The 25,804-nt window shown below is 47.9% G+C and overlaps 2 protein-coding genes across 2 annotated transcripts; both read left to right on the top strand.

Moving 5' to 3' along the window:
- The first annotated feature begins 2,896 nt into the window (after nucleotides 1-2,896).
- LOC143855537 (uncharacterized) lies at nucleotides 2,897-9,467 on the top strand. The gene has a single exon (XM_077365689.1). It carries the CDS (start codon nucleotides 3,392-3,394, stop codon nucleotides 9,098-9,100), a length of 5,709 nt encoding a protein of 1,902 aa, XP_077221804.1. The 5' UTR covers nucleotides 2,897-3,391; the 3' UTR covers nucleotides 9,101-9,467.
- Nucleotides 9,468-17,954: 8,487 nt separating this feature from the next.
- Nucleotides 17,955-21,637, top strand: LOC143855433 (leucoanthocyanidin dioxygenase-like). Its single transcript, XM_077365553.1, has 2 exons — nucleotides 17,955-18,581; nucleotides 20,929-21,637. Exons 1-2 carry the CDS (start codon nucleotides 18,070-18,072, stop codon nucleotides 21,491-21,493), a joined length of 1,077 nt encoding a protein of 358 aa, XP_077221668.1. The 5' UTR covers nucleotides 17,955-18,069; the 3' UTR covers nucleotides 21,494-21,637.
- Nucleotides 21,638-25,804: the final 4,167 nt, after the last annotated feature.

Raw genomic sequence — 25,804 nt, 5'->3', positions numbered from 1 at the left:
TATCTCTAGAAGATCCCATATTTTCTTAGCCGTTTGAAGGTTTGTTACCCTATTAAATTCCTCCGGTGACAAAGCACAAATCAGGCATTCATAGCCTTAGCATTTACGTTTGAAGCTTGTTGTTCACCTTCGGTCCATTCTTCTAGATCTTTGGTAGGTTCTACATATCCACTTTGAACACTCTTCCAAATTTGAAAATCTTGTTGTAAAAATACTTTCATTCTAGCTTTCCAGTATCCATAGTTAGTTCCATTGAAATAGGGTGGTCTAGTGGTTGATTGTCCTTCTTGTTGTTGAGGGAAGGTTGCCATAATTAGTGATCTTTTACTCTAACCGGTTAAGGCAATCCTAGAGTTCTAACTCTGATACCAAATGAAATTCCAGTTGGGCAACCAAGAGGGGGGTGAATTGGTTGGGTATTAAAATTTCTACTCTTTTAGTATTTCTTTTCAAAAAATTACTAACACTTGTTAATTACTCTTTGGTTAATAAAGGTTAGCAAAAATAAAAGTAGAGGAATGAACAACCACAAAGCAAATAAGAAAAGGGGAAGAGTAATAGAAGAGATACCACACTAAGATTTATAGTGGTTCGGTCTTATAACTCCAAGACCTACTCCACTCTTCCCAAGTTTGTGTCCTTGAGGGAATCCACTAAAAGTATGATTCTTGGTACAACAAAGAAGGCTCCGCATCTTCAACACTTGCCCACGAAGATGGCTCCGTGTCTCCGAGCACTCGCCAATTTCAAGGGATTTAATATTGGTGCCCTTTCCACCTTTACAATGATTTTCAAATTACAATATGTGAATGCCTTCACTTAAGGCTAATACATCACTTCAATACAAGAAATCTTCTCCAAATGATTTACAAGTGAACTTGATGAGAACTTCTCCAATGATGGGATTGCAAGTGAGCTTGGGAGATCTTCAAAGATGTTGAAGGCAAGTGAGCTTGAGTGATTCTTCTTCAACTAGATTGCAAGTAGGCTAAAAGAAATCTTCTTCAAGGTAGATTGCAAGATTTTGGACAAAGAAGAAGAACTTTTTGTAAAGATTGCTTGAAAACTTAAATCACACTTAGGGTTCTTTTCTCAAGCTTGCAAAAATCTAAGAATGATGAAAATAAACTCATATATATATAGCCCCTTAGAAGATATAACCGTTGGAAGACATATTGGGCATTTTTGGGTTTTGAAAAATAAAAAAAAGAACCAGCCACAACTCCCAACGGTCATATTTTCCCGACGCCAGACGTCTGTCCAGACGTCTGGTTGCTTCCAGAGATTAACCAGATGATCGGGCAGACCTCTGCCGCAAGGTCTGGTTTGCAAGTTCACTTATCAAATGAATGAGTTTTTTTCTAAATTTTTGTACACATATCTATTGATATTAGGGAAGATTATGTACCAAAATTTAGCTCATTTGAAAACTGTTTGGGTCCCTTTTTGATCCACCAGATGATCGGACCAGACTTCTACCACATGGTCTGGTCTGGAAGTTTGGCTAGTAAATGAATGAGTTTTCTTCCCAACTTTTGTACATATCAAAGTAGGTATGAGATAAAGGTGTGGCCAAAATTTCAGCTCAATCGGAAAACATTTGGGTCCCTTCGTGATAGAAAAGCAAATGGTCTTAATTATGGTTTTCAAAAGATGTTTGGATTTTTGCTTTTAAAAAAAAACACTTTGGAAACACTTTGAAAATACTTGCAATCTTGTTTTAAAGATGATCTCCATTTGACCTACTCTTGAATAGTCCTCTTGAGTCCGGTGGTTGAATGAGCATGCTTATCCTTCCTTGTACATGCTTGTTCTTTGGTCTTTAATTTGACTTAGCTCTTAATGACTCCATCTTGATGTTGATTGCTCTTCTCTAAGGTTCAACTTGATTTGTCTTTGTCCTTCTTGGTTGACGGATCTTCACTATGCCTTTAATCACCATGTTCTACCTTGTTGTCGATCTTGGTAATCTAAGTTTCCTGTATGAGCTTATCATGGTAAAATCATTAGTACCAACCTACTTCGATCAATGTGGGTTTGTTGTCATCAAAATAATGAGTAGGGCCACACATGGGAACTCTTGGGCTAACAATGGGCAAATAACCTTCATTGGAAGATAAATTCCTGATATAAAATCAGGTGATATCTGCTCTCGGTCAGATGTATGTGACGAATGGGTAAATAACCTTCGTCATAAAATAATTTCCCTACATCATTTACACTCACAAAATTCATTCATAGTTTCCTATATATGTATATGTATTTATTTTTAATAAAAAAAAAGAGGTTTTCGAACTCTTTTTTGTAGCATGCATGAACACGTGCATCAATGGGAAATGGTGTTGATGTTCTGCCACGTCAGTTTAGGATTTGGCGTGGGGGCGTCGTTAGGTGTATCACACCTAAGGTTGAGGGCAGGTGAGACAATGGCAGGGTGGGAGATGTAACCGATTGAACCATCATATGACCATTAGATTCAATGGCGTGAAGGGGTGTGAAAGGAATGAGAAAAGCCATGATGAAAGGCTTTCGTGAAAGGCCATGGTGAAAGGCATGAATGCCAAAAGGCATGTGTATTCTTCTATAAGAAGAGCCCATTCCTCCCTGTATTATTGATTCATTCGAACAAGTCTTTATTTCTGCCACTGTCACGCAATTAGATTTTGTTATTGGAATAAGATCCAAGCCCTCCCTCCCCATTCTCTCACTTCTCTTATATTGACATTCATATCTTCTCTGTATCTGATAGGGTCCGGACTCAGCACTGAGGGAATCCAGACTCAGCAGTCCGGACTCAGCACTGAGGGAATCCGGACTCAGCAATCCGGACTCAGCAATGAGGGGTCCGAACTCAGCATCCAATTAGCTTCTGGCACGTGGCCCTCATAAGGACCGTTGGAAGGCCAACACCTGTCTCCACTAGGTGTGACATCTGGACCAATCAGGGACCTCCACCTGCCCTCCTTAGGTATGAAACCTGGTCCATACAGAGGCCACCACCTGGCTCAGAACTACCACCTGTCCTAGACAGGTGGCTCAGAATCACTATAAATAGCCTTCACTTGTGCTAAGGTGAGGGTCCTGAAAATCTAAGAACCAAAACTCTAAGCTTTTTGCTCTGACATTGCTCTACACTCCTGCTCATACTGACTTGAGTGTCGAAGCGCCCGTCCGGAGTATCACTCCGGGTTGGTCCTCTGACCCTTTTCTTTCTTGTCTGTACTCTGTGCAGCGCAGGACTCAACCAGCCATTCAGTCGTGGCTCGTTAGCCCGGACCACCCAGCCTTTTCGGCCCTACCATAACCTGTTACCAATTTTAGACCTAACAGATTTGGCGCCATCCGTGGGACCACGCAACAAAAAGCTGTTCGAAATCTCACCCAGATAAAAATGGTAGGACAGACCGGCAAGCGAGCACCTCCGACTTCTCGGGCTACCCGGGCTACGGCCCGCCGTGAAGGACGAAGTGAGCGTCTGGCCTCACAGGTGGAGGTCGGGGCGGCCGTGGAGCAGACTTCGCCCCACTCGGACCGTTCAGATCCCACCCCGACCCCGAGGGAAATGAGGGCTCTTTTTCAGGAAATGACCGCTGTAGTTGCGCAGTTCAGGAATGCGGCTCCCGCACTCCAGCAACACCCCGTCGAGGTTTCTCGACCCGTTCAGAGGGGAGAAAGCTCCCGCAGAGAACGCGCATCTCCGCCCCGCGACCAAACTCGTCACTCCACTCGAAGAGACCACCACTCGCGGGACAGGAGCGTGCGCCCTGAGCCTCGTCGACAGCATCACCGGTCACGATCTCCCTCCGTGCAGAAACGGGGCAGCAAGAGAGACCCTATGCACGGAGAGGGATCGCGGCACCGGCGAAGGAGTCCCCTCAGCCAGTCCGGATCCGCAAGGAGCCCATCAGCCGTAAGGAGTAGACCTGCCCGTCTGGCCGAACAGAGGGATGATCCGATGTTACTAAGAATCCAGAAGATCGATAACAGAATCGAGGAGCTGGCTAGAGATCATGGCCGCCCTGCTTCAAGGATCTTTAGTAGCAATCCCCCTTTCACAGACAGGGTACTCGGTGCGGCAGTCCCCTTGGGCTTCAAGATGCCGCAGATCCCACAGTATGATGGGACCACCGATCCCGTGGATCATCTGCAGACCTTCAGGACCACGATGCTTCTCCACGGGGCGTCGGACGGGTTCCTTTGCAGGGCACTCCCCACCACATTAACCGGAGCCGCGAGAGATTGGTACTCACGGCTGAAGCCCAAGTCCGTTGACAATTTCGACGACTTCGGGGACGACCTGGCCCGGCATTTCATGAGCAGCAGAAGGCCTCGAAAGACGACGGCTTCACTGATGGCCCTGAGGCAGGAAGACGGTGAGGCCTTAAAAGCGTTCGTTGGCCGGTTCAACAGGGAGGCCCTTCAGGTACCCAACCTGGATCCCTCCGCGGCAACGAATGCTCTTCTGGCCGGAGCCCGGTCCACCGACTTCCGAAGAGCAGTCGCCCGGCGAAATCCGCAGTCCTTGGCAGATCTGATGACCGGGGCGGAAGAGTACATCTCCGTCGAGGAGACTCTCGCTGCCCTGGATTCCGTCAGCAAGAGAAGACCAGAGGAGAAGAACCCCGCCAAGCAGCGTAGGGATGACAGACCCCAGAGGAAGGAGAGCAGTCCGTCCCGGAAGGAAAGGAGCTCCCCCCGGCCTCGAAAGGAGAGGAGCCCCCCGACGAGGGAGCGCTACACGCCCCTCACCGCATCTAGGGCTCAAATTTTGGCAGCCATCCGGAAAGAAGACTTCATCCGGTGGCCGAAGAAGCAGACGCCAGAGGCAGGCACCCAAGACATGTCCAGGTATTGCCGGTTCCATAAGAGCCACGGCCACGACACCAATGCCTGCATTCATCTCAAGGAGGAGATCGAGCAGCTGATAAGCAGAGGGTACCTCGGGAGGTACTTAAAAAATAACGACAACAGAAGGGAGCGCCAGGACAACCCGAGGCCCAGAGACAGAAGTCCTCGAGACGCCCAACCCCTGGGCGACCGCATCCAGGCTCCAGCCCCGGCCGTTCTCCCTCCTCAGGTACCTCAACCTCAACTCCAACCTCATGGTGTTATTGGTACCATTTCAGGAGGGCCGACCGCGGGAGGGACCTCTTCATCGGCCCGCAGAACCTATGCCCGGCAGGTCAACGCCGTCCATGCCTGCAGCAAGAGGGCCGAGCCAGAAAATGAGATATCCTTTTCGGAGGCAGATCTTGACGGTCTGATCCTCCCGCACGATGATGCCCTGGTCGTCACAATGCTAGTGGCGAACTGGGAAATGAAGAAGATCCTGGTCGACAACGGGAGCTCCGCCGACATCCTCTACTATCACGCCTTCGAACAGATGATGATCGGAGCTGACCGTCTGAAGCCGGCCAACTCAGATCTGTTCGGGTTCTCAGGAGAAGTTGTCAAGGTCGAAGGGCAGATTGAGCTTCCAGTTCTTATCGGGGAGCCGCCCCGCCAGTCCTTCGCAATGGTGACCTGCCTGGTGGTTAAGGCCAAGTCGGCCTATAACGCCATTCTAGGACGCCCCGGCCAGAACCTCCTCCGAGCGATTCCCTCCGCTTATCATCAGAAGATGAAGTTCATTACGCCAGGAGGCGTAGGTGAAGTCAGAGGGGATCAGCCCCAATCAAGACAATGCTATGCGGCAGCACTGAGAGGGAAGAATGCGTCTGAATCTCTTCCAATCGAGCTGTACGATCTGAGAGACGAAGCGCAGGTCACAGTCAACCAGCCCGCAGAGGACCTCATCTCTATTCAATTGAACATCGATGATGAACAGAGGGTTGTCCAGATCGGCTCTGCCCTGCCAGAGGCCGCGCAGCAGGATCTCGCTCAGTTCCTCAGGGCCAATGCAGATGTCTTTGCCTGGACTCCTTCAGACATGCCCGGCATTGACCCGTCGATTAGCACCCACGAGCTCGGTGTCGATCAGACCTGCAAGCCCGTGAAGCAGAAGCGTAGACACTTTGCACCGGAGAGGCGGAGAGCCATCAGAGAAGAGGTGGAGAGGCTTTTGAAGGCCGATTTCATTCGTGAGATCCAGTATCCGGACTGGCTCGCGAATGTGGTAATGGTAAAAAAGTCCAACGGAAAGTGGAGGACCTGTATAGACTTCACAGACCTGAACAAGGCCTGCCCAAAGGACAGCTACCCACTCCCAAAAATAGACCAGCTCATTGACGCCACAGCAGGTCACGAGCTGCTCAGTTTCATGGATGCTTTCTCAGGATACAATCAAATCAGAATGTACGAGTCAGACATCCCGAAGACATCATTCGTTACCGACCAAGGGACTTATTGCTATCGGGTGATGCCTTTCGGACTGAAGAATGCAGGAGCCACTTACCAGCGTCTCGTCAACAAGCTGTTCAGAAATCAGATCGGTCGGAACATGGAGGTCTACGTTGACGATATGCTAGTGAAGAGCAGAAATGCTTCCAACCACGTCTCCGACCTCGAAGAGGCCTTCCAAGTCTTGAGGGAGCACAACATGAAGCTTAATCCGACCAAATGTACGTTTGGCGTCGGAGCAGGCAAATTCCTGGGCTTCATGGTAAGCCAGAGAGGAATAGAGGCGAACCCGGAGAAGATCAAGGCGGTAATGGAGCTGACTCCTCCCAGCACTATCAGAGAAGTACAGCGGCTGACCGGGCTGGTGGCAGCTCTGGGGCGGTTTATTTCAAAATCCGCCGAGAGATGCCTCCCGTTCTTCAATGCGATCAAAGGTATAAAAACCGCGCCCTGGACTCCGGAATGTCAAGCAGCGTTCGAGGAGCTGAAGCAGTACTTGTCCTCCCCTCCCTTGTTGTCCACGCCGGAGCCAGGAGAAGAGCTGATTCTGTACCTCTCAGCGGGACCCTTGGCAGTTGCAGCAGTACTGATCAAAGAAGAATCTAATCAGCAAAAGCCGATCTACTATGTTAGCAAGGTCCTCCACGATGCAGAGACCAGATATCAGCGAGTAGAGAAGCTCGTGTGCGCCCTCATTATGGCGGCCCGGAAGCTAAGGCCGTACTTCCAGGCGCACACAATCAAGGTCTTGACAGGACAGCCTCTCAGACAGATCCTCCACCGGCCAGACACTTCGGGCCGACTTGTCAAGTGGGCCGTGGAGCTCAGTGAGTTTGATATCAAATATTTACCCAGGCCGGCGATCAAAGCTCAGATTCTCGCTGACTTCATAGCCGAGTGCACAGTTCCGGACCCAGACCCCGGGCTGGTAGCAGTTCCATCTCCAGAAGCAGAGCTGGCCGTACCAGAGCCTCGAGTCGTTTCCAGAGCATCACCGCCCCCCGGGACTGAGTCCGTCATCGCGCACCCAGTTTTTGATGAAGAGCCGCTCTGGGAAGTTTATGTGGACGGGTCATCGAACAAGACAGGGTGTGGTGCAGGACTAGTTCTCACTGGACCAGAGGACTTCGTCCTGAACTATGCCCTGATGTTCGGTTTCCGTGCGTCCAACAATGAAGCAGAATATGAAGCGCTCATAGCCGGGATGAATCTTGCTGTACAGACCCGTGCTCAGAGGCTAAAGGCGTACTGCGATTCACAGCTGGTCGTCTGTCAGATCCAGGGAGTATATGAAGCCCGTGAAGAACGAATGATCAAGTACCTGGGGAGGGTTCGCAGTCTGGCCGTTTATTTCAAGAGCTTTGAGGTCGTCAGAATCCCCCGAGCAGAGAATGTAAAGGCAGATGTGCTATCAAAGCTTGCGGCCTCAGGTTACACCGCCCTCAGAGAAATTCGCATGGAGTTTCTGAAGAGGTCCAGTATCGACGCCCAGTCCGTCGTGGTGATGCAGATTGACGATGAGCCGTGCTGGATGGATGAGATAATCAGGTATCTGCGCAGCGGAGAGCTCCCGGGAGAGAGAAAGGAGGCCCGTAAGGTCACGCAGAGGGCAGCGAGGTTTTCACTGGATGGCGAGACTCTATACAAGAGGTCGTATACCCTCCCGTATCTGAAGTGTCTTCGCCCCAGTGATGCCTTGTTAGCCCTGCAGGAAACCCATGAAGGAATCTGCGGAGAGCACCTCGGGGGCAAGGCCCTGGCCATTAAAATCCTCCTGAGAGGTCTGTACTGGCCTACATTGAGGAAGGACGCGCTGAGCCTTGTAAAAAAGTGTGAGAAGTGCCAGAAGTTCTCTCCGACCGTCCACCAGCCACCCGTTCCGATGGCCCCGATCATCAGTCCTCTTCCCTTCGCGGTATGGGGAATGGATATCCTAGGCCCCTTCCCGCCGGCCTCAGGAGGCCGTGAGTTCGTTGTTGTCGCTATTGATTATTTCACCAAGTGGGTGGAAGCAGAGCCTCTGGCCAAGATCACAGAGCAGAATGTACAGAACTTCTTCTGGAAATCAGTGGTGTGCAGGTTCGGAATCCCCCGGGTCCTCATAACGGACAATGGCAAGCAGTTCGACTCGAGGAACTTCCGAAAGTTTTGTTCTGACCTGCACATAGAGCAAAGATTCACATCTGTGGCACATCCTCAGACGAATGGGCAAACAGAGGTGACGAACAGGACCCTCTTGCAGGGGATAAAGAAGAGACTGGATGGCAAAGCCGGGCGTTGGGCAGACGAACTGTATCATGTGCTCTGGGCGTATCGGACTACTCCGCGTACGGCCACAGGCGAGTCGCCTTTTAATCTCTCCTTCGGAACAGAAGCAGTGATCCCGGTTGACATCGGCGTCCCCTCCCCAAGGATCGTCCATTTCAGTGAGCAGCTCAACGGGGACGGACTCCGTGCCAACCTTGACTTGCTTGAAGAAGTCCGTGAGGAATCTCAGATCAGGTCGGCGGCCTATAAGCAGAAAGTATCCAGATATCATGACGTCAAGATCCGACCAAGAGAATTCCATGCTGGCCACCTAGTCCTGAGGAAAGCCTCCGTTTCCCAGCCAAGAAGCGTGGGCAAGCTCTCCCCGACCTGGGAAGGACCGTACCGAATCAAAGAAGTCATCCGTCCAGGAAGCTATCGGTTAGAGTCCCTCGACGAACAGATGCTACCACACGCCTGGAATTCTAGAAATCTTCGGATCTACTATCAGTAATTTTGTTTGCCTTCATAGGCTTGTAAAGAACTGCTGTAATCGTCCAAGGTCTGTAATGAATAAAATAAGTTTCCCAAATGATTGTCCTTCTTTGAGTAACTCATTTAGACATCAGTAAATAGCAGCAGTGGTGCACTCCGGCTCATCCTAGTGGCTTGGAGATCAGTTCCAGCCAGGACGCCCGCAGTGGAAACCACCTTCAAATATTTCCTAAGTGTTTGAGTACCAAGCTTCCAGCTCGGTTCTCGCAGACTTAGGACGAGCATCAGTGGTGCACTCCGGCTCATCCTAGTGGCTTGGAGATCAGTTCCAGCCAGGACGCCCGCAGTGGAAACCACCTTCAAATATTTCCTAAGTGTTTGAGTACCAAGCTTCCAGCTCGGTTCTCGCAGACTTAGGACGAGCAGCAGTGGTGCACTCCGGCTCATCCTAGTGGCTTGGAGATCAGTTCCAGCCAGGACGCCCGCAGTGGAAACCACCTTCAAATACTTCCTAAGTGTTTGAGTACCAAGCTTCCAGCTCGGTTCTCGCAGACTTAGGACGAGCAGCAGTGGTGCACTCCGGCTCATCCTAGTGGCTTGGAGATCAGTTCCAGCCAGAAAGCCCGCAGTGGAAACCAACTTCAAATATTCCCAGCTCGGTTCTCGATGCAGCACAGAAATAATACGTACAAAAAAATAAGAATGCTGTACAGACAGTTGAACAAAAATGTATTTGTATTCAGTATTCGTATTCGTATTACAAAATTGCTCTCTTCGCCGAGCTGGCATACAAAGAATAGGCGTTACCAACTGTGCAAACAAAAAACGTATCATCAAAAAAGAAAGAAGGCTGCTGCTTAGGCCTCCTCGTCGGCCACCACCTCGGTGACGACTTCTGCGGGAGTGAGGGCTGCAAGCTCGCCGCCCTCCGCCGAGGAGACGGCGGCCACAGTCACCTCCGCATCTACCTCAATAGGCCGGGAGGAGTCCGGTTCGTCTTCCTCCTCATCTTCCTCATCCTCTGGAGGTGCATACGGGACGGATAGCCCGTCCAAGGAGATGTCGGGGTGAATCTTCTTCACCTGCTTGGAGCAGAGAAGGAAACCCGCCCTGTAGGCCTGGAGACCTAAGTCGAAGTGCTGGGCCTCCTTCCTCTCCTCAGTTTCCTTCACGGCCTTCTCCACGGCCGCCTTCTCCTTCCTTCCGGCCCTCTCTGCCGCACTTAGGAGATCCTGCACGGCCTGGTTTTTGACCCTCTGCAGTTCGTCCTGTAAGCTGTTGAGTTCGGCCTCTTTGATCTGGACGGCTTCAGTGAGCTCGCCGTTCTCCTTCTGGAGCTGGGCCTTTTCGGACTCGATCCTTGTGATCGTCTCAGAGAAGAGATATCGCTTCTTGGCCATATCCCTTGAGTACACCTGGAGTTGATAGAGGGCGGAGCTGATTGCCGCTTCGCAGGTCTCCGGCACCTCTTTTTCGACTGCTAACCGGTCGCGGGCGAGGACACCCTTGTACATCAACTCTGTGGCCACCCGGGTATCCCCCAGGCCGGTGTCCGTTTTCTGCACGGCCCAGTTCGGGCGGAAGACATTGTCGCCTCCAACCGATGCAGTAGCCGGCATACCCAGTACTGCCCCGCCGTGCTTTGACCCCGTCGCCGCTCCGGACTTGGAGCTCTGACCCGTGGTGTCTGCCCGGCTCGATAGGGCAAGCTTATGCGTCGCCCGGCTGCTTTTAAGAGGCTTAGCCAGCGCGACCATCGGCGGGGTCGACTCCGGCACCTTCCTCTTCTTGCCCTTTGTTTGGGGCTGCTCCTGCGCTGGGGACGCGCCAGAGGACTGCTTGATTCTGTCCAAGAGGGACATCTGCTTCACCATTTCTGCAAAAGAGAACGGAGCGCAGTCAGCAATATGAAAGTTGAAAAATACTTCAGAAAAATAAATGCTATCCTATAGTATCTACGTACGTGCCGGCGTCGCACGACTGACCCCGAGTGCGACCAGCTCGGCCTCTTCTTCGAACTCTGAGCAGTGAACTGGACCTCGCTTGAGCTCTTCTTTGATCAGAGCGAAGGTCATATGGTCATAGTCTTCGAGAGCTGGTTTTTTACTAAGGCGGCGAGTGTCCGGCGTTCTCCATTGTAATGAGAACGGCCACTGCGAGCCCGGCGCGGTGTCCTTTACATAGAAGAACCTGTTCTTCCATGTGTGAATGGAAGAAGGTATCCCAGTGATCATTTTCATTTCAGGCCTCTGGCTAATGTAGATCCAGCCGCCGTCCTTATGCCTCTTCAGGTGCGCACACATCCTGAAGACGGGCACGGTGGGGTTCCTACGGAGCCGGACTTCAAGAAGGTACAAGAAGCCGATCAGTGTTCTCCAAGAGTTCGGGACGACCTGTGTAACTGCCAGCCCGTAGTAATTCAGTGCATCCGCAAAGAAGGGGTGGAAGGGGAGCCTAAGCCCGGCCCGGAAGGCCTCCTCATACACGCAGAGGTCTGCGCTATCGTTGCTGGCCCGATCCCCTTCGACAGCCGCCCTCAGAATGTACCGGCTAGGAATACAGTATTTGTCCCTGACGATCTGAAGCCTGTTCGGCCACAGATGGTTCACCTCGTATAGGGCCCCGATGTTATACTGCGGGTTGGCTTCCATCTGTGCCTCCGCTATCACCTCGACTGGCATGCGCGACGATTGAGGGATTGCCGCTTCGACGTCCTCATCATCGTCGCTGGTTTCTACCCGATCCGGTCCGTCCCCACAGGCCGGGATTGTGTCTAAGTCCACACTCATTTCCTCACCGCTCTCCTCGTCTATTATGATCACTAGCTCTTCGCCCTCAACACCGGCCTCCTCTATAGGTGAGGCCGGAACCGCCCTCTCCGATGCCTCGGACCCCGATGCGGTACTGGTCGAACCGGACTCCTTTGAACTGGAGTCCGTCTCCGAACTAGTGCTAGACATAAAAAGGAAAAAAAGAAAAGAAAGGCTAAAAGCTAAAAAAGATTACCGAACTGGAGTGTTGGACGAGGACCTCCGGGCTCACTGATCCGAAGCGGGCAGAAAACTTGAGCAGCCGAACAGAAGAGGAGGAGAGTAAAAGATGAAAAGTAAGAAATGAAGAGTAAACTCCTGTATTTATAGAGAAGCTGGGAAGAGCGGGAAAAATCCCGCCCATTTCCGCCAGCCGGAGTGCGCCACGTCGCCTTCCGCATTAAATGCGCCGCTCGCATTAAATGCGCCGCTCGCATTAAATGCGCCGCCTGCATTAAATACAAGGCACAGGTCCCAAAGCGCCAGGCGACAAAAGACCTGTCCGGCTGTCCGAACAGGATAATTCAAAAGACAAAGACCTGTCCCGCTGTCCGGACAGGATAATTCAAAAGGACAAAAGACCTGTCCGGCTGTCCGGACAGGATATGGCGCGTTCGCTAGACGACAAAAGCGCTAGGCGACAAAAGACCTGTCCGGCTGTCCGGACAGGATATGGCGCGTTCGCTAGGCGACAAAAGCGCTAGGCGACAAAAGACCTGTCCGGCTGTCCGGACAGGATAATTCAAAAGACAGAGACCTGTCCGGCTGTCCGGACAGGATATGGCGCGTTCGCTAGGCGACAAAAGCGCTAGGCGACAAAAGACCTGTCCGGCTGTCCGGACAGGATATGGCGCGTTCGCTAGACGACAAAAGCGCTAGGCGACAAAAGACCTGTCCGGCTGTCCGGACAGGATATGGCGCGTTCGCTAGGCGACAAAAGCGCTAGGCGACAAAAGACCTGTCCGGCTGTCCGGACAGGATAATTCAAAAGACAAAGACCTGTCCGGCTGTCCGGACAGGATAATTCAAAAGGACAAAAGACCTGTCCGGCTGTCCGGACAGGATATGGCGCGTTCGCTAGACGACAAAAGCGCTAGGCGACAAAAGACCTGTCCGGCTGTCCGGACAGGATAATTCAAAAGACAAAGACCTGTCCGGCTGTCCGGACAGGATAATTCAAAAGGACAAAAGACCTGTCCGGCTGTCCGGACAGGATATGGCGCGTTCGCTAGACAACAAAAGCGCTAGGCGACAAAAGACCTGTCCGGCTGTCCGGACAGGATAATTCAAAAGACAAAAGACCTGTCCGGCTGTCCGGACAGGATATGGCGCGTTCGCTAGACGACAAAAGCGCTAGGCGACAAAAGACCTGTCCGGCTGTCCGGACAGGATATGGCGCGTTCGCTAGGCGACAAAAGCGCTAGGCGACAAAAGACCTGTCCGGACAGGATAATTCAAAAGACAAAGACCTGTCCGGCTGTCCGGACAGGATAATTCAAAAGGACAAAAGACCTGTCCGGCTGTCCGGACAGGATATGGCGCGTTCGCTAGACGACAAAAGCGCTAGGCGACAAAAGACCTGTCCGGCTGTCCGGACAGGATAATTCAAAAGACAAAGACCTGTCCGGCTGTCCGGACAGGATAATTCAAAAGGACAAAAGACCTGTCCGGCTGTCCGGACAGGATATGGCGCGTTCGCTAGACGACAAAAGCGCTAGGCGACAAAAGACCTGTCCGGCTGTCCGGACAGGATAATTCAAAAGACAAAAGACCTGTCCGGCTGTCCGGACAGGATATGGCGCGTTCGCTAGACGACAAAAGCGCTAGGCGACAAAAGACCTGTCCGGCTGTCCGGACAGGATATGGCGCGTTCGCTAGGCGACAAAAGCGCTAGGCGACAAAAGATCTGTCCGGCTGTCCGGACAGGATAATTCAAAAGACAGAGACCTGTCCGGCTGTCCGGACAGGATAATTCAAAAGACAAAAGACCTGTCCGGCTGTCCGGACACGATATGGCGCGTTCGCTAGACGACAAAAGCGCTAGGCGACAAAAGACCTGTCCGGCTGTCCGGACAGGATAATTCAAAAGACAAAGACCTGTCCGGCTGTCCGGACAGGATAATTCAAAAGGACAAAAGACCTGTCCTGTCCGGCTGTCCGGACAGGATATGGCGCGTTCACTAGGCGACAAAAGCGCTAGGCGACCAAAAAACCTGTCCGGCTGTCCGGACAGGATATGGCGCGTTCGCTAGACGACAAAAGCGCTAGGCGACAAAAAGTTTCACCAGCAAAGACCTGCCCGGCTGGCCGTTCACAGCCTTAGCCGAGCAGGACCACATGACTTCCTGAACCAAGGACGTCCAGGATCCCTGGCCGCCCAGGCCTCTGGTCAAAAATTCAGCCGTGCTGGATAGTCGAATGCCTTCTGCCCGGCCGTACTCCTTCAGGCCAAACGCCAAGGCCAGGCCAGGGCGCCAGGAGTCTCCTGTCCAGCCACTATTTCTCCTAGCTGAGTCTGAGCCCGGCCTCAGCTGCCTGGAGGTCTTAAGGCTGGCCCGACGCTGTCTTTACCTTCTCTTTGCTTCTTCTAGCCACTTTCATGGCTTGAAGAACCAGGGGGCAACTGATAGGGTCCGGACTCAGCACTGAGGGAATCCGGACTCAGCAGTCCGGACTCAGCACTGAGGGAATCCGGACTCAGCAATCCGGACTCAGCAATGAGGGGTCCGAACTCAGCATCCAATTAGCTTCTGGCACGTGGCCCTCATAAGGACCGTTGGAAGGCCAACACCTGTCTCCACTAGGTGTGACACCTGGACCAATCAGGGACCTCCACCTGCCCTCCTTAGGTATGAAACCTGGTCCATACAGAGGCCACCACCTGGCTCAGAACTACCACCTGTCCTAGACAGGTGGCTCAGAATCACTATAAATAGCCTTCACTTGTGCTAAGGTGAGGGTCCTGAAAATCTAAGAACCAAAACTCTAAGCTTTTTGCTCTGACATTGCTCTACACTCCTGCTCATACTGACTTGAGTGTCGAAGCGCCCGTCCGGAGTATCACTCCGGGTTGGTCCTCTGACCCTTTTCTTTCTTGTCTGTACTCTGTGCAGCGCAGGACTCAACCAGCCATTCAGTCGTGGCTCGTTAGCCCGGACCACCCAGCCTTTTCGGCCCTACCATAACCTGTTACCAATTTTAGACCTAACAGTATCCATCATTTTCTTCCTTCTCCTCAGCACTAGGATTATAGGAAACCTCTCCTTATTCTCTTCCTCATCACTTTATGGAGAGAGGAAGAGGGACCAAGAGTCTCTTGAAATAGACAATGAAGGTCCCATAAAGCTTCTAATTTAAGAGAAATTCGTTTGGATCCTTTGACATATGATTGATTAGCCATAGTTATTTGGGCCAACTTGCCTTCCAAAATTAGCCAATTCATGGAAACGTTGCTTAAATGCAAGGCCACACTAGCTTTAGTAACTTTGAAACATAGAACGGCTAGTTTCCAAAATGAGTTTTTACAAACTCAAAAACTAAGAAACATCTAACATTTTATTCCAATCCGGTTGCATTGATTAAGCTGCTATTGGATTTAAGGCTGTCCACTTTGTCCGTACTCATGATCGTTAAGGTTGTACATGTCTATCTCTTTCTACAATTCGGTTTGTTCCAACAACCTGTATTCACCATTTCACCCATCTGTTTTGGCATGCGTTGAGTTCATTTGGATTCTTATTTATCTGTTTCGTGAGTATTTTTAGTTTTGAACATTTTTTGAAGGATTGCGATAATTTGATATGAATTATCTGCGGGGGTTGTGTGCTGACCTGACAATTGATTTAGTAATACTTCGAGATATTAGCTAATCTAGATCATGTTTAAAACTTACCGTGGAGGAATGGGCTGGTTGTTCATGATATTGGAAAGCCTTGCACGGTCTACCTAACGGCCATGTTGCGCCTGTTGACCTTCAGGCGGGGGCGTGACACAAATCATCACACTAAGGGAAAGTGTGCCTTTTACCGTTGATCACATATGAAGCAGAAAATAATTTCGATCCCTGATCGTTAACCATAGTCGTCTCTTGTCGGTGGGATTGTGCGACTAAGAAGCCCTAGCCACCGGATCCTCGCTCTTAATTTCATTCCAAAGGGCAAGTTTTCTATTATTTTTGTGTTGCACATTTTTTTAACAAGAAGAAATAAAAACCCCTTCGATTTTTTAGGAAACGTATGAACGAAGAGAAGTCCATGTGGACCCTCATATCTTTTTTGAGTTTTTCATCTTCAAAAAGGGACTCCTCCAATATTTATCGTCCACATGGGCGTTCTCTGTGGACTCTCTTTACTCTTTTAGCTTCAAAAGGGACTCCTCCAATGTTCATAGGCCAGCATCGGCATACCCATTTATATGGGGCCCGCATATTAAAACCGTAACCAGTTTCTTATCGAGAACATGCCTTCGTCTTTTTTACGGGCTGAAATATTTAAAAGGCGAAAGAAATGTCTTGGAGGTGTGTGTTGGAGTTGATAAAACGTTCGATGCAATGGTAGTTGACGGGGTAGCTAAAACGTGGCAGCAATGGTTGTTGCCAAAGCATAGCACGCAATTTAACAATTTATCACGTGATACTCTAACAGTCAACACTGGTTCTTTTTTTTTTTTTGGGTGTGATATTTACGTCCCTTTTGATTTTGATCACTAGGGACACTCAGCCCCATTGTATCAATGACTAAGGTGGGCTAACGTATCAAAAGGGCGTAAATACCAATACCCTTTTTTTTTATGGGTAACAAAATTGTACAGTCCGAAAACCCCTCCTGTATCCTCCTCCTATGTGAGCGTATAGCAATCCATAAATGAACACCCGCGACATTATAATTTGTCTCGTTACTGACACAAAAATTATAGGGATTTGCTAGGGAATTTCGCCTGAAGGCATTTCGTGGCCGACTTTCTTATGAAAAAAGAGCCACGGAGGCTCACTTTTCAAAAGATTGTCTTATTCATTTAAATGGTCTGATGAAGTGGCAATTCCCTCATGCAAAAGTCAGCCGCGAAATGCTATTCCATGAAATTAAATCCAGAGTTTTAATATTTGTATCAGTTACTTTTTTAGCAAAACCTCGTTTTAAATGGTGTTTTGCAGGTTCGCCGCTCAATACATCGTGTAAAACATTTACTGTAAAAAACCTATGTTCTTAGGATAATGTTTAAAACGTATTTTAAGGGAAATGATATCCCCCCACCGAAACGGATAAAATCCCACCCTTTAATGGTTGAATGGTCATTACTTGAGGATAAATTCACCCCTTTAACGTTTTTTCGGGGAAAGTATTGTTGTTGGCTGTTTTGAGAAAGAACTATTATAGTCTTGTTTTATTATTTTCTCATAGTGTAAGATCATGTTCTCGCCATTAGATGGGGCGTCTGGCCAAACCACTTAAAATTTCACCATGGGCATCTTGTGATTTGTAACTTTCTATTACTTTGCACCCAATCAGATCCTTTAAAAGTGTCCTTTATGAGGGATCCAAACACCCCTTGGATGTAAAGCATTCCCCTTAACATTTCCCCCATCTTTTTATACAATTTTTCTTCACTATTTAATTTAATTTTAATTTTATTCTACTGATTGTGACAAAACTACCTGAAAGCATAAGCCTCACTTAATTTGGGATGATAAATTTGGGCTTTACTTTAGGGTAATGATATTGGCACTACCATGTTTTGAGTTTGATAACTGCACTAACTCATCATGTCTTTTATTATTTAACTACCTGTCAAAGGTTATTACAGTTCCCAGGTTATTACAATTCCCATAATGCTCTCAAAAACCAATTGAAAACGATATGACAAGCTGAGTTTGTGCATTTATTAAAACATGGTAGTGCTATCATTAACAGTCTTACTTTATCACCAATTTATGGTATCGTCAAGCTCCGTTCCCAATAGTTGTTAGTTCGCACTACTCGGGGGTGGTAGGTTGTAACGTGCGTGGCTAACTACGAATGCAGATGAACTATTTCCCCGCTCCTTTCTCTTTCACCACACACACTGTCTATAAAATATCAACATTTCCCTTGGGATCTCTCTATCAAAGAGAGAGGTTTTTCCGCTCTAACCCTTTTTGGCAGAAAAAGAGAACGAGAGAGTGAAGAAGAAGGTGGTTGCAATGGCCACAAAGGTAGCAGTTGCGCCGAGAGTTGAGAGTCTTGCAACCAGTGGGCTTGATGCCATACCAACAGAGTATGTCCGTACTGAAGAGGAACGAAAGAGCATTGGAGATGTGTTTGAAGAGGTGAAGAAGAGCGATTTGGGTCCTCAAATCCCCACCGTCGATTTGAAGGGTCTTGATTCTGAGGACGAGATTGTTCGAGAGGAAGCCCGAGAAGAGCTTAAGAAAGCAGCCACGGAGTGGGGCGTAATGCATATTTTGAACCATGGAATTTCCATGGACCTCATTGAACGGATCAGAATCGCCGGCAAAGCGTTCTTTGACCTCCCCATAGAGGAGAAAGAACGCTATGCTAATGACCAGGCTTCTGGAAAGATTCAGGGCTATGGAAGCAAGCTTGCTAATAACGCAAGTGGCCAGCTTGAATGGGAGGATTATTTCTTCCACCTTATTTTCCCAGAGGACAAGAGAGATCTGTCTATTTGGCCGAAGTATCCAACTGAATATACGTAAGTAGACTATTACTTTATTTTAGATTATTTTAGGTGCAGTCTTTTGTTATAATATTGACACTTTTCTTGGTTGTGCATTTTGCTAACGAAATTGCTACAATTTTAAGAAGCTATCAACAGGAGTTTAACATAGAGAGGAGTAACCATATCAAATTGATGCAGAGATATCATCTTCCTGTTTTACTGTTACTAGTCTGTGGACACTTTATGTCAAGGTTGAGAAGCTTGGGTATTAAATACGTATAGGGGTGTAAACAAGCCGAGATTGGCCAGGCTCGTCTCGGCTCGTTAAGCTCAAAAGCTCGGCTCGGGCTCGGGCTCGGCTCGGTTAGGCTCGCGAGCCTTACCGAGCTTGGGTTATATTAAGTTCACACCCCTCATCTTCCCTGGACAGCCCTATATAGTGTAATTTCACTACTTTTTTTACACTATGGGGGTGGTCCAAGTAGCAAATGGGGTTCCTAAAATGAAGTGACATATTTTGCCTCCCCCTTTCACTCCCTGGACAACCCTTTTAGTGTATATATTAATATATAATATATATATTTAAATATATTAAATTCTTAACGAGCCTTAACGAGCCGAGCCGAGCCGAGCCTGGCCTAAATCGGGCTCGGCTCATTAAGCTTAACGAGCCTAGCGAGCCGGTTCGGCTCGGCTCGTTAAGGATTCGAGCCGAGCTCGAGCGAGCTTCCGAGCCCGAGCCAAAATTGACACCCTTAAATACGTATGATGTGTACGATATTTTAAAGACAAAGAGACCCTTTCTTGTTGAGAGATTATATGATGAGAGGGCGGACAAACGCGTATGGTGGTATGATGGAAGTACCACCCTTGATATTTGATCCAGCAGCAGCTTCTCATGGATCAAATATTAAGGGAGGTACATCTAACACGAGCATATGCGTCCCCAACATATAAAAAAAAGCTCTTTTGTGAATTGGTATTTCCACAAAAAGACCATGGTATTGTGAAAAAGTGTTATTTTAAACGAAAGGGGTACTTTCTTGTGAAAGGATGCCTTCATGTTTTTAACATCTATAAAAGAAGGCATAGTGTCTCATTTGTTAGGGAGATGATAAATTTGCACCCCTGTAGAATTCTTCACGCCCCTTTAACGTGATTTGACATCAAAAAGATTTTAAGTCTATTCACGTTACCCTCCCTTTTTACGCTTTTTGAGGTCGATTAGCATTAAAGCGGTGCGAATAATCCTACAGGGGGTTCGAATTTATCATCTCCCATTTTTTAATATGTTTTTCTCCATTTTAATTCTTCTTTTTTTTTTTTTTCTCAAAGTACTGGAATAGGAGGTCCTGAACTTCGGGTGAAGCCCTGTCCTTGGCACAAGCATTGCATCATTAGGACTTATTTATATGTAGCCACTCATAACTTGGGAAATTAAAGTCTATAAGAGAAAACTTGAACTTGCCTTGCCTACCTCTCATTTCTAACCTTCTTTCTATTTTTTATTTGTGTTTCCTACTTTCTTTATTTTCGTCTTTACCATTTTATCATTCCCTGTACTAATTTGTCCCAAAATAGCCATTAATTAAGGACTTAATTTTAAAACTGAATGGGAAAACTATATCCGAGGGACAAACAGCTTCAACGTCGACCATAGTCTTGCTTTCGGTCAGAAGAGCGTGCAGCCAAGGAAAGGGGGTAGGCGGGGCACTGATTGAAATTCCCGTTAATTTTGCAGGGCTATCAATTTGAAAAACGAAACCTATAATAGCCGGAGCGTAACTCAGGCCAGGTCGGTTGGGATTGAGGCCGTTGACAAGCCAACCCGAGCCTCGGGTCAACGGTAACCCAACTTTCGATCAAGGTTAGGGAGGGATTGAGCCTCTAGCTCAATGGTCGAGGCTTTTTTTCTACAATGGGAAATACAGATTTAAAGCATAACCCTGATTAAAATTTTGGAAATCATGATAGATGGCATAGGGTAAGAGTCTGGTTGCGTTGCCGAAGACCTCATGGGTAACCCTACCAGAAATTAAATCAGGTTAGCTTTTCCGAACCCCAAACCAACCCATCCAATCCAACTCAACTCAACCAGAGGAATTGCCAACCCAAACCAAGCTGAAATCGGGTTGAACTCGTTGGGCTTGGGTTGATCCCCACCCAAGTTGCACTCTAAATACTAGGGGTATTTTTGTCTTTTCATCATCAATTTATTACGAAAGCACATTTGTGTTACTTGACCATTACAAACTCACAAACTCAGTCATTTGCCAATGAAACTCAGCCATGACTGGGTTGAGTTGCTCCTTCGCATGACTGAGTTAACTCACGCTGTTCTTAGACCATCTCAATTCGTTAATTAATCTTCGTTTTGCAGCGAAGTAACGACTGAGTTTGCGAAGCAACTTCGTGGGGTGGTGACAAAGATGCTCTCAGCACTCTCCTTATGTCTGGGATTGGAAGAAGGAAGGCTTGAGATGGAAGTTGGGGGAATGGAAGATTTACTGATGCAAATGAAGATCAACTACTACCCAAAATGCCCTCAACCTGATCTGGCACTCGGCGTGGAAGCTCACACCGATGTGAGTTCACTCTCCTTCATTTTAACAAACATGGTGCCAGGTCTCCAAGTCTACAAAGATGGAAAGTGGGTGACTGCAAAGTGTGTCCCGGATTCATTAATCGTGCATGTGGGTGACACACTCGAAATATTGAGCAACGGAATTTACAAAAGTATCCTTCATCGGGGTCTTGTGAACAAGGAAAAGGTAAGGATTTCTTGGGCAGTTTTCTGTGAGCCACCTAAGGACAAGATCGTCCTCAAGCCCCTGCCAGAGCTCATCACAGACGACAAACCAGCAAAGTTCCCTCCTCGCACTTTCAACGAGCACATTCGCCACAAACTCTTCAAGAAAACTCAAGAGGATCTCATCTCCAAATGAGTTAATCCCCACGTTATCGTTTCCTTACTTTTATTGTATTGTCTTATTCTTGCATCAAAATGTTGTTTGTCTTTTCTCTAAGAGTGAACATGGTGTACGTATGCCAGGGGATGAATTTCTACTATTGATATTTGTGTTTCTTAACTCCTTTCCTGCAAAATGTCTTATTGTTGCCTTAAAATGTTGTGTCTTGATGGGGTTGAACTTCTACTACTGATATTTGTGTTTCCCTAACTCGGTGTTCATTGTTTTTCCATTTTGGGACTGGTTTCGACGTGCTTTTGACCAATAAAAGGAAAGGAAAGATAAGAAATGCGGTGGCAATATAGCTCATTTTCCATTATGAGTTTTCTTTTAACGTTTGTGGTCCACCTGAGTTGTAGTAGCGTGCACAGTGCATCCAGCTCCCATCACATCTAGGGTTGCAAACTCTGACCTGGTGGATGGGGTTGAAGCCAAACCTAACCCAAAGCGAGGTAGCATAAGCTCAACCCAAACCCAACCCAACCCGGGCCTCCTCGGGTTGAGGACGGTCAATCCTAACTCAATCTTCCTCTAAATCTCTAAACCCTAACGGCCTATCTAACTTGATTATTCAAATTAGGTCGGATTGGGTTCGGATGGGCCCGGACCAAAATTAAGAAGAAAAAAGCTTACAAAAAATAGATATTCTGTTCAAGGTTGAATCGGCTCTGGTTCAGGTTGATAAAATTAAAGGCATGGACCAGGTTCAGGTCCATCAGGTTGGGTGACCAAAGCCTCAACTCTAACCCAACATGAAATTGAATTGGATTTTCCTTCTCGAACCCTAACCCACCTGAACTTTAGGAAAGCCAACACAACCTGAGCCAAAATTTGGTTGAACCTATTGGATTCCGGTTGAGGCTGACCCTAGTTGCACCCGTAATCACCATTATATCCTCCCATCACCTTTGTACAATTGGCACAATGTCATGAAAATCTGGACCATCCATCTAGCTGGCAGAGTAAACAAGGATGGCCATGGTAAGCAAATTAAACTCCAATTATGAAAAGATTTTATTAGTTAACACCGGATCAATCAAGGGACAAAGGTGCAACGGAACACCTTGAACATGCAAATAACTGTGGAGCCCCTCCCGGAGTCCAATTAGGTTCCGGCGCACACCCACGGGTGTGTTGTTTTGTAGGCATTGTAGCTTGTTGGCGTTTGCTTGATCCAAGTGTGTTGTATTGGATTCTTACTTTTCCATGAACTAAAGGTAAAGAATCCAAATTTCACGAAAAAGGGTTGACCAGAGTCGCCACCTAGGTTAGGGCCTAGGACCCATGAATGACTCTGCAACCAAGTCCACGTTCCAATGAGATTGGGTTAGTTGCCTGGTTACGAGAACAAAAGGTGTTGGGCACCGTTCTCGCCCGGTTAAAAACCGGTCTTTATATTTGAGAACTTATTTATTTAAATGCTAACTAAAAGGAGATTAAGGTTTGTATTAAGGTGTTTTATTCAAGGGAAGTGAGCTGACCTAATGTTTTATGGAGTTATTTTTGTTGTTCACAGTTTACACTCATGCAGGCCAGGAGTTTCAGTCCTAAATGCCTAACTAAGATGCTTAATGCCTAGTATGTAGTTGACTAAGCCTGAGAATTGAATGTTGTTTGAGATACTCGGAAGCTAGTGAAGGATAATCTCGCATGCCTAGAATGCAGGTTCTATATGATCCTAAAACTAATGCATGGGATCCTAACGAGCCTAAGCTAAGGCTAGATCTAGGTTGGGGGTTAGGTGTCCTAGACTTCAACGTTCTAGATGAGGGGTTCCTCAGGTAAAGTATCCTAGTTTTGGAATTGAAGTATCCTAGCTTTGGAATTGAAAAGTTGCGATAAGGTATCCTGATTTTAGATTCAAGGATTGGGTATCCTAGGCTTGACTTCTAGGATTGGGGTATCCTAGGTTTGGGGTTCTAGGATTGGGGTATTCTAGGTTCGGGTTCAAAGATCCTAAGATGCACGATATCCTGGGTTAAAGTGTCCTAGGGTTGGGATTCTAGGATTAGACTATCTTAGGTTTGAGTTCTTGGATTGGGGTATCCTAGGTTTGGGGTTCTAAGATAGGATGTCCTAGGATAAGATGACCTAGGGTAGAAGTTAAGTTTTCTTAAGGTATTGGATTCCTATGGGAGAGGTTTTCTACAGAAAAAGGGATTTTCCTAGAATGGGTTTTCTAAGGATTTAGGATTCCTAAATGTTTTAGGTTTCCAAAGAATTGGAATTTCTAAGGATTTGGAATTCCCAAACACTTTGGTTTCCAAAGGTTTAGAATTTTCAAGAGCTTGGAATTGGTTTTTATGAGTGTCTAACCCAGATGGACTCTGGGGGCTTTGGTTGTAAAATTGGATCACTCTTGGAGTACTCTGGTGTCTTCTGGTTCACTCCAGGAGACAGTTTAATGTATTTCAGAAGCTTTCTGGGATACTCTGTGTCATTCCAGAAGAACTCTCAGTTGACACTATGAACGCAGGGGGACTCTGGATGATCCTAGCTCTTAGAATATGTCCATAGGTTAACCATTTGGTATCAAGGCCAAGTTGGCCCTTGGATATTGGGACAATGGTTAAGGCGGGTTGGCTTCGGGGATGAGCTCAGGCTAGGATAAGGTGGTTTTTAAGGTTTAAACCGAAGGAGTCTTTGTGATATTATGGACGAGGTTAGGCCGAGTGGGCCTTTAGGTTTAGAGTAGGGATACGATTGGGTCGGGTTGGGGTGCAATTTGGGTTAGGTTAGAGTAGATTGAAGCGCAACTTGGGTTTGGCTTAGAGGTAGGGGTGCAAGTTGGGGTACAACTTGGGTTGGGTTTGGGTTGAAGGTTGCGGTGCAACTAGGGTGGATTGAGTGCAACTAGAGGTGGGTTAGAGGCGCATCTAGGTCTGTGTTTGGGTTAAGGGTTGGGGTGCAACTAGAGCGGAGTTAGGGGATGCAACTAGGACTTTCTTAGGGAGTGCAACTAGGGCTGGGTTTGGGTTGCAACTAGGACTGGGTTGAGGTTCAACGGGTTGGGTTGGGAAGGGTTGGGGTACCACCTCGGGTTAGGTTGGGTTTGAAGTGGGTTTGGGTCAGGGATTGGGGCAGAAGTGGGGTCGGGTGAGGTGGGGTGGGGTGAAGTAGGGTCAGGTGAGGTTGTGTGGAGGTTTGAGTGGGGTTGGTTTGGGTAGGGTGTGGGGGTTTGAGTGTGGTCGGTTTGGGGTAAAAATAGGGGTTGGGATGGGTTTGGGTTGGCGTAGGCGTAGGCGTAGGGTTCGGGTAGGAGTAGGCTGGGCATAGGGTGGGGTCGGGTAGGGGTAGGTTGGGGTCGGTTGAGGGTGGGGCGTAGTGGTAGGGGTGGGTTCGGGTAGGAGTAGGGCGTAGGGGTAGGGATGGGTTCAGGTAGGAGTAGGCGTAGGGTTGAGTTGGCTTGGGTTAGGATGGGGGTCGGGTTTGGGTTGAGTTGGCTAGGGATAGAGATAGGAGTAGGGATAGGGGTAATAGTAGGGGTTCAGCTAGGGGTAGGGTTTGGGTTGAGATGGGGGTGTTTGGGTATGGGTTGGGTTGGGGCTGAAGTGGGGTCGGGTGAGATGGGGTGGGGGTTTTGAGTGGGGTCGGGTCGGGGGTAAGCGTGAGAATTAGATAGGGACTCGGGGTTGGGGTAAGGACAGGGTTTGGGTTGGGTTCGGGCTTGGGGTTGGGGTAAGGATGCATCTTAGGTGAAGTTATAGGTTTGGGCTTTGGTGCAATTATTGTCATACACTACCATCATTTAGTCGTCTAGATCGTAACTCATTTACATCTGTTTCATTATCATGAAGCAATACCCACCCTTTTAGATGTAATATATATAAAATGTGTAATTCGTAGCTCGTATGCATCAAAATAAAATGATCCATGGGCTGATCCAATAACAATCCGATGATGGGCATTCACCCATTACGTTTGTATGTCCCACAATGTCCAGATTATGGCGAAAATATAGAGGATGGTTCGATTAAAATATTGACAAGATGACCATTTTATGGCGCTGAAAATAATCAAGTTATAGTGCTGAAATAATCAGTTTCCAATATTCAAAATGACTACATTACATCAGCATTTCAGCCAACACATTTATACTATATTCTGGTCATTGAAACAACAGCATCAAATACTGAAATAACCAGATCATAGTGCTGAAATGACCCATTTTCTGCATAAAAAATGACCAAATTATGGCATCAAATCAAGAAAACATCACTTTGAATCAATCAATTTTTCACACAAGTTCATTGTTTCGGACCATTTGAATCAAGTAATTTGGAAAGC

The sequence above is a fragment of the Tasmannia lanceolata genome, unplaced genomic scaffold (assembly GCF_043159265.1).
Source record: "Tasmannia lanceolata isolate RefF3 unplaced genomic scaffold, GAP_Taslan_0.1 ptg000021l, whole genome shotgun sequence".
Classification (NCBI taxonomy): domain Eukaryota; kingdom Viridiplantae; phylum Streptophyta; class Magnoliopsida; order Canellales; family Winteraceae; genus Tasmannia; species Tasmannia lanceolata.
The sequence above is the reverse complement of the archived record's forward strand: the minus strand, read 5'-3'. Positions and strand labels throughout refer to the sequence as shown.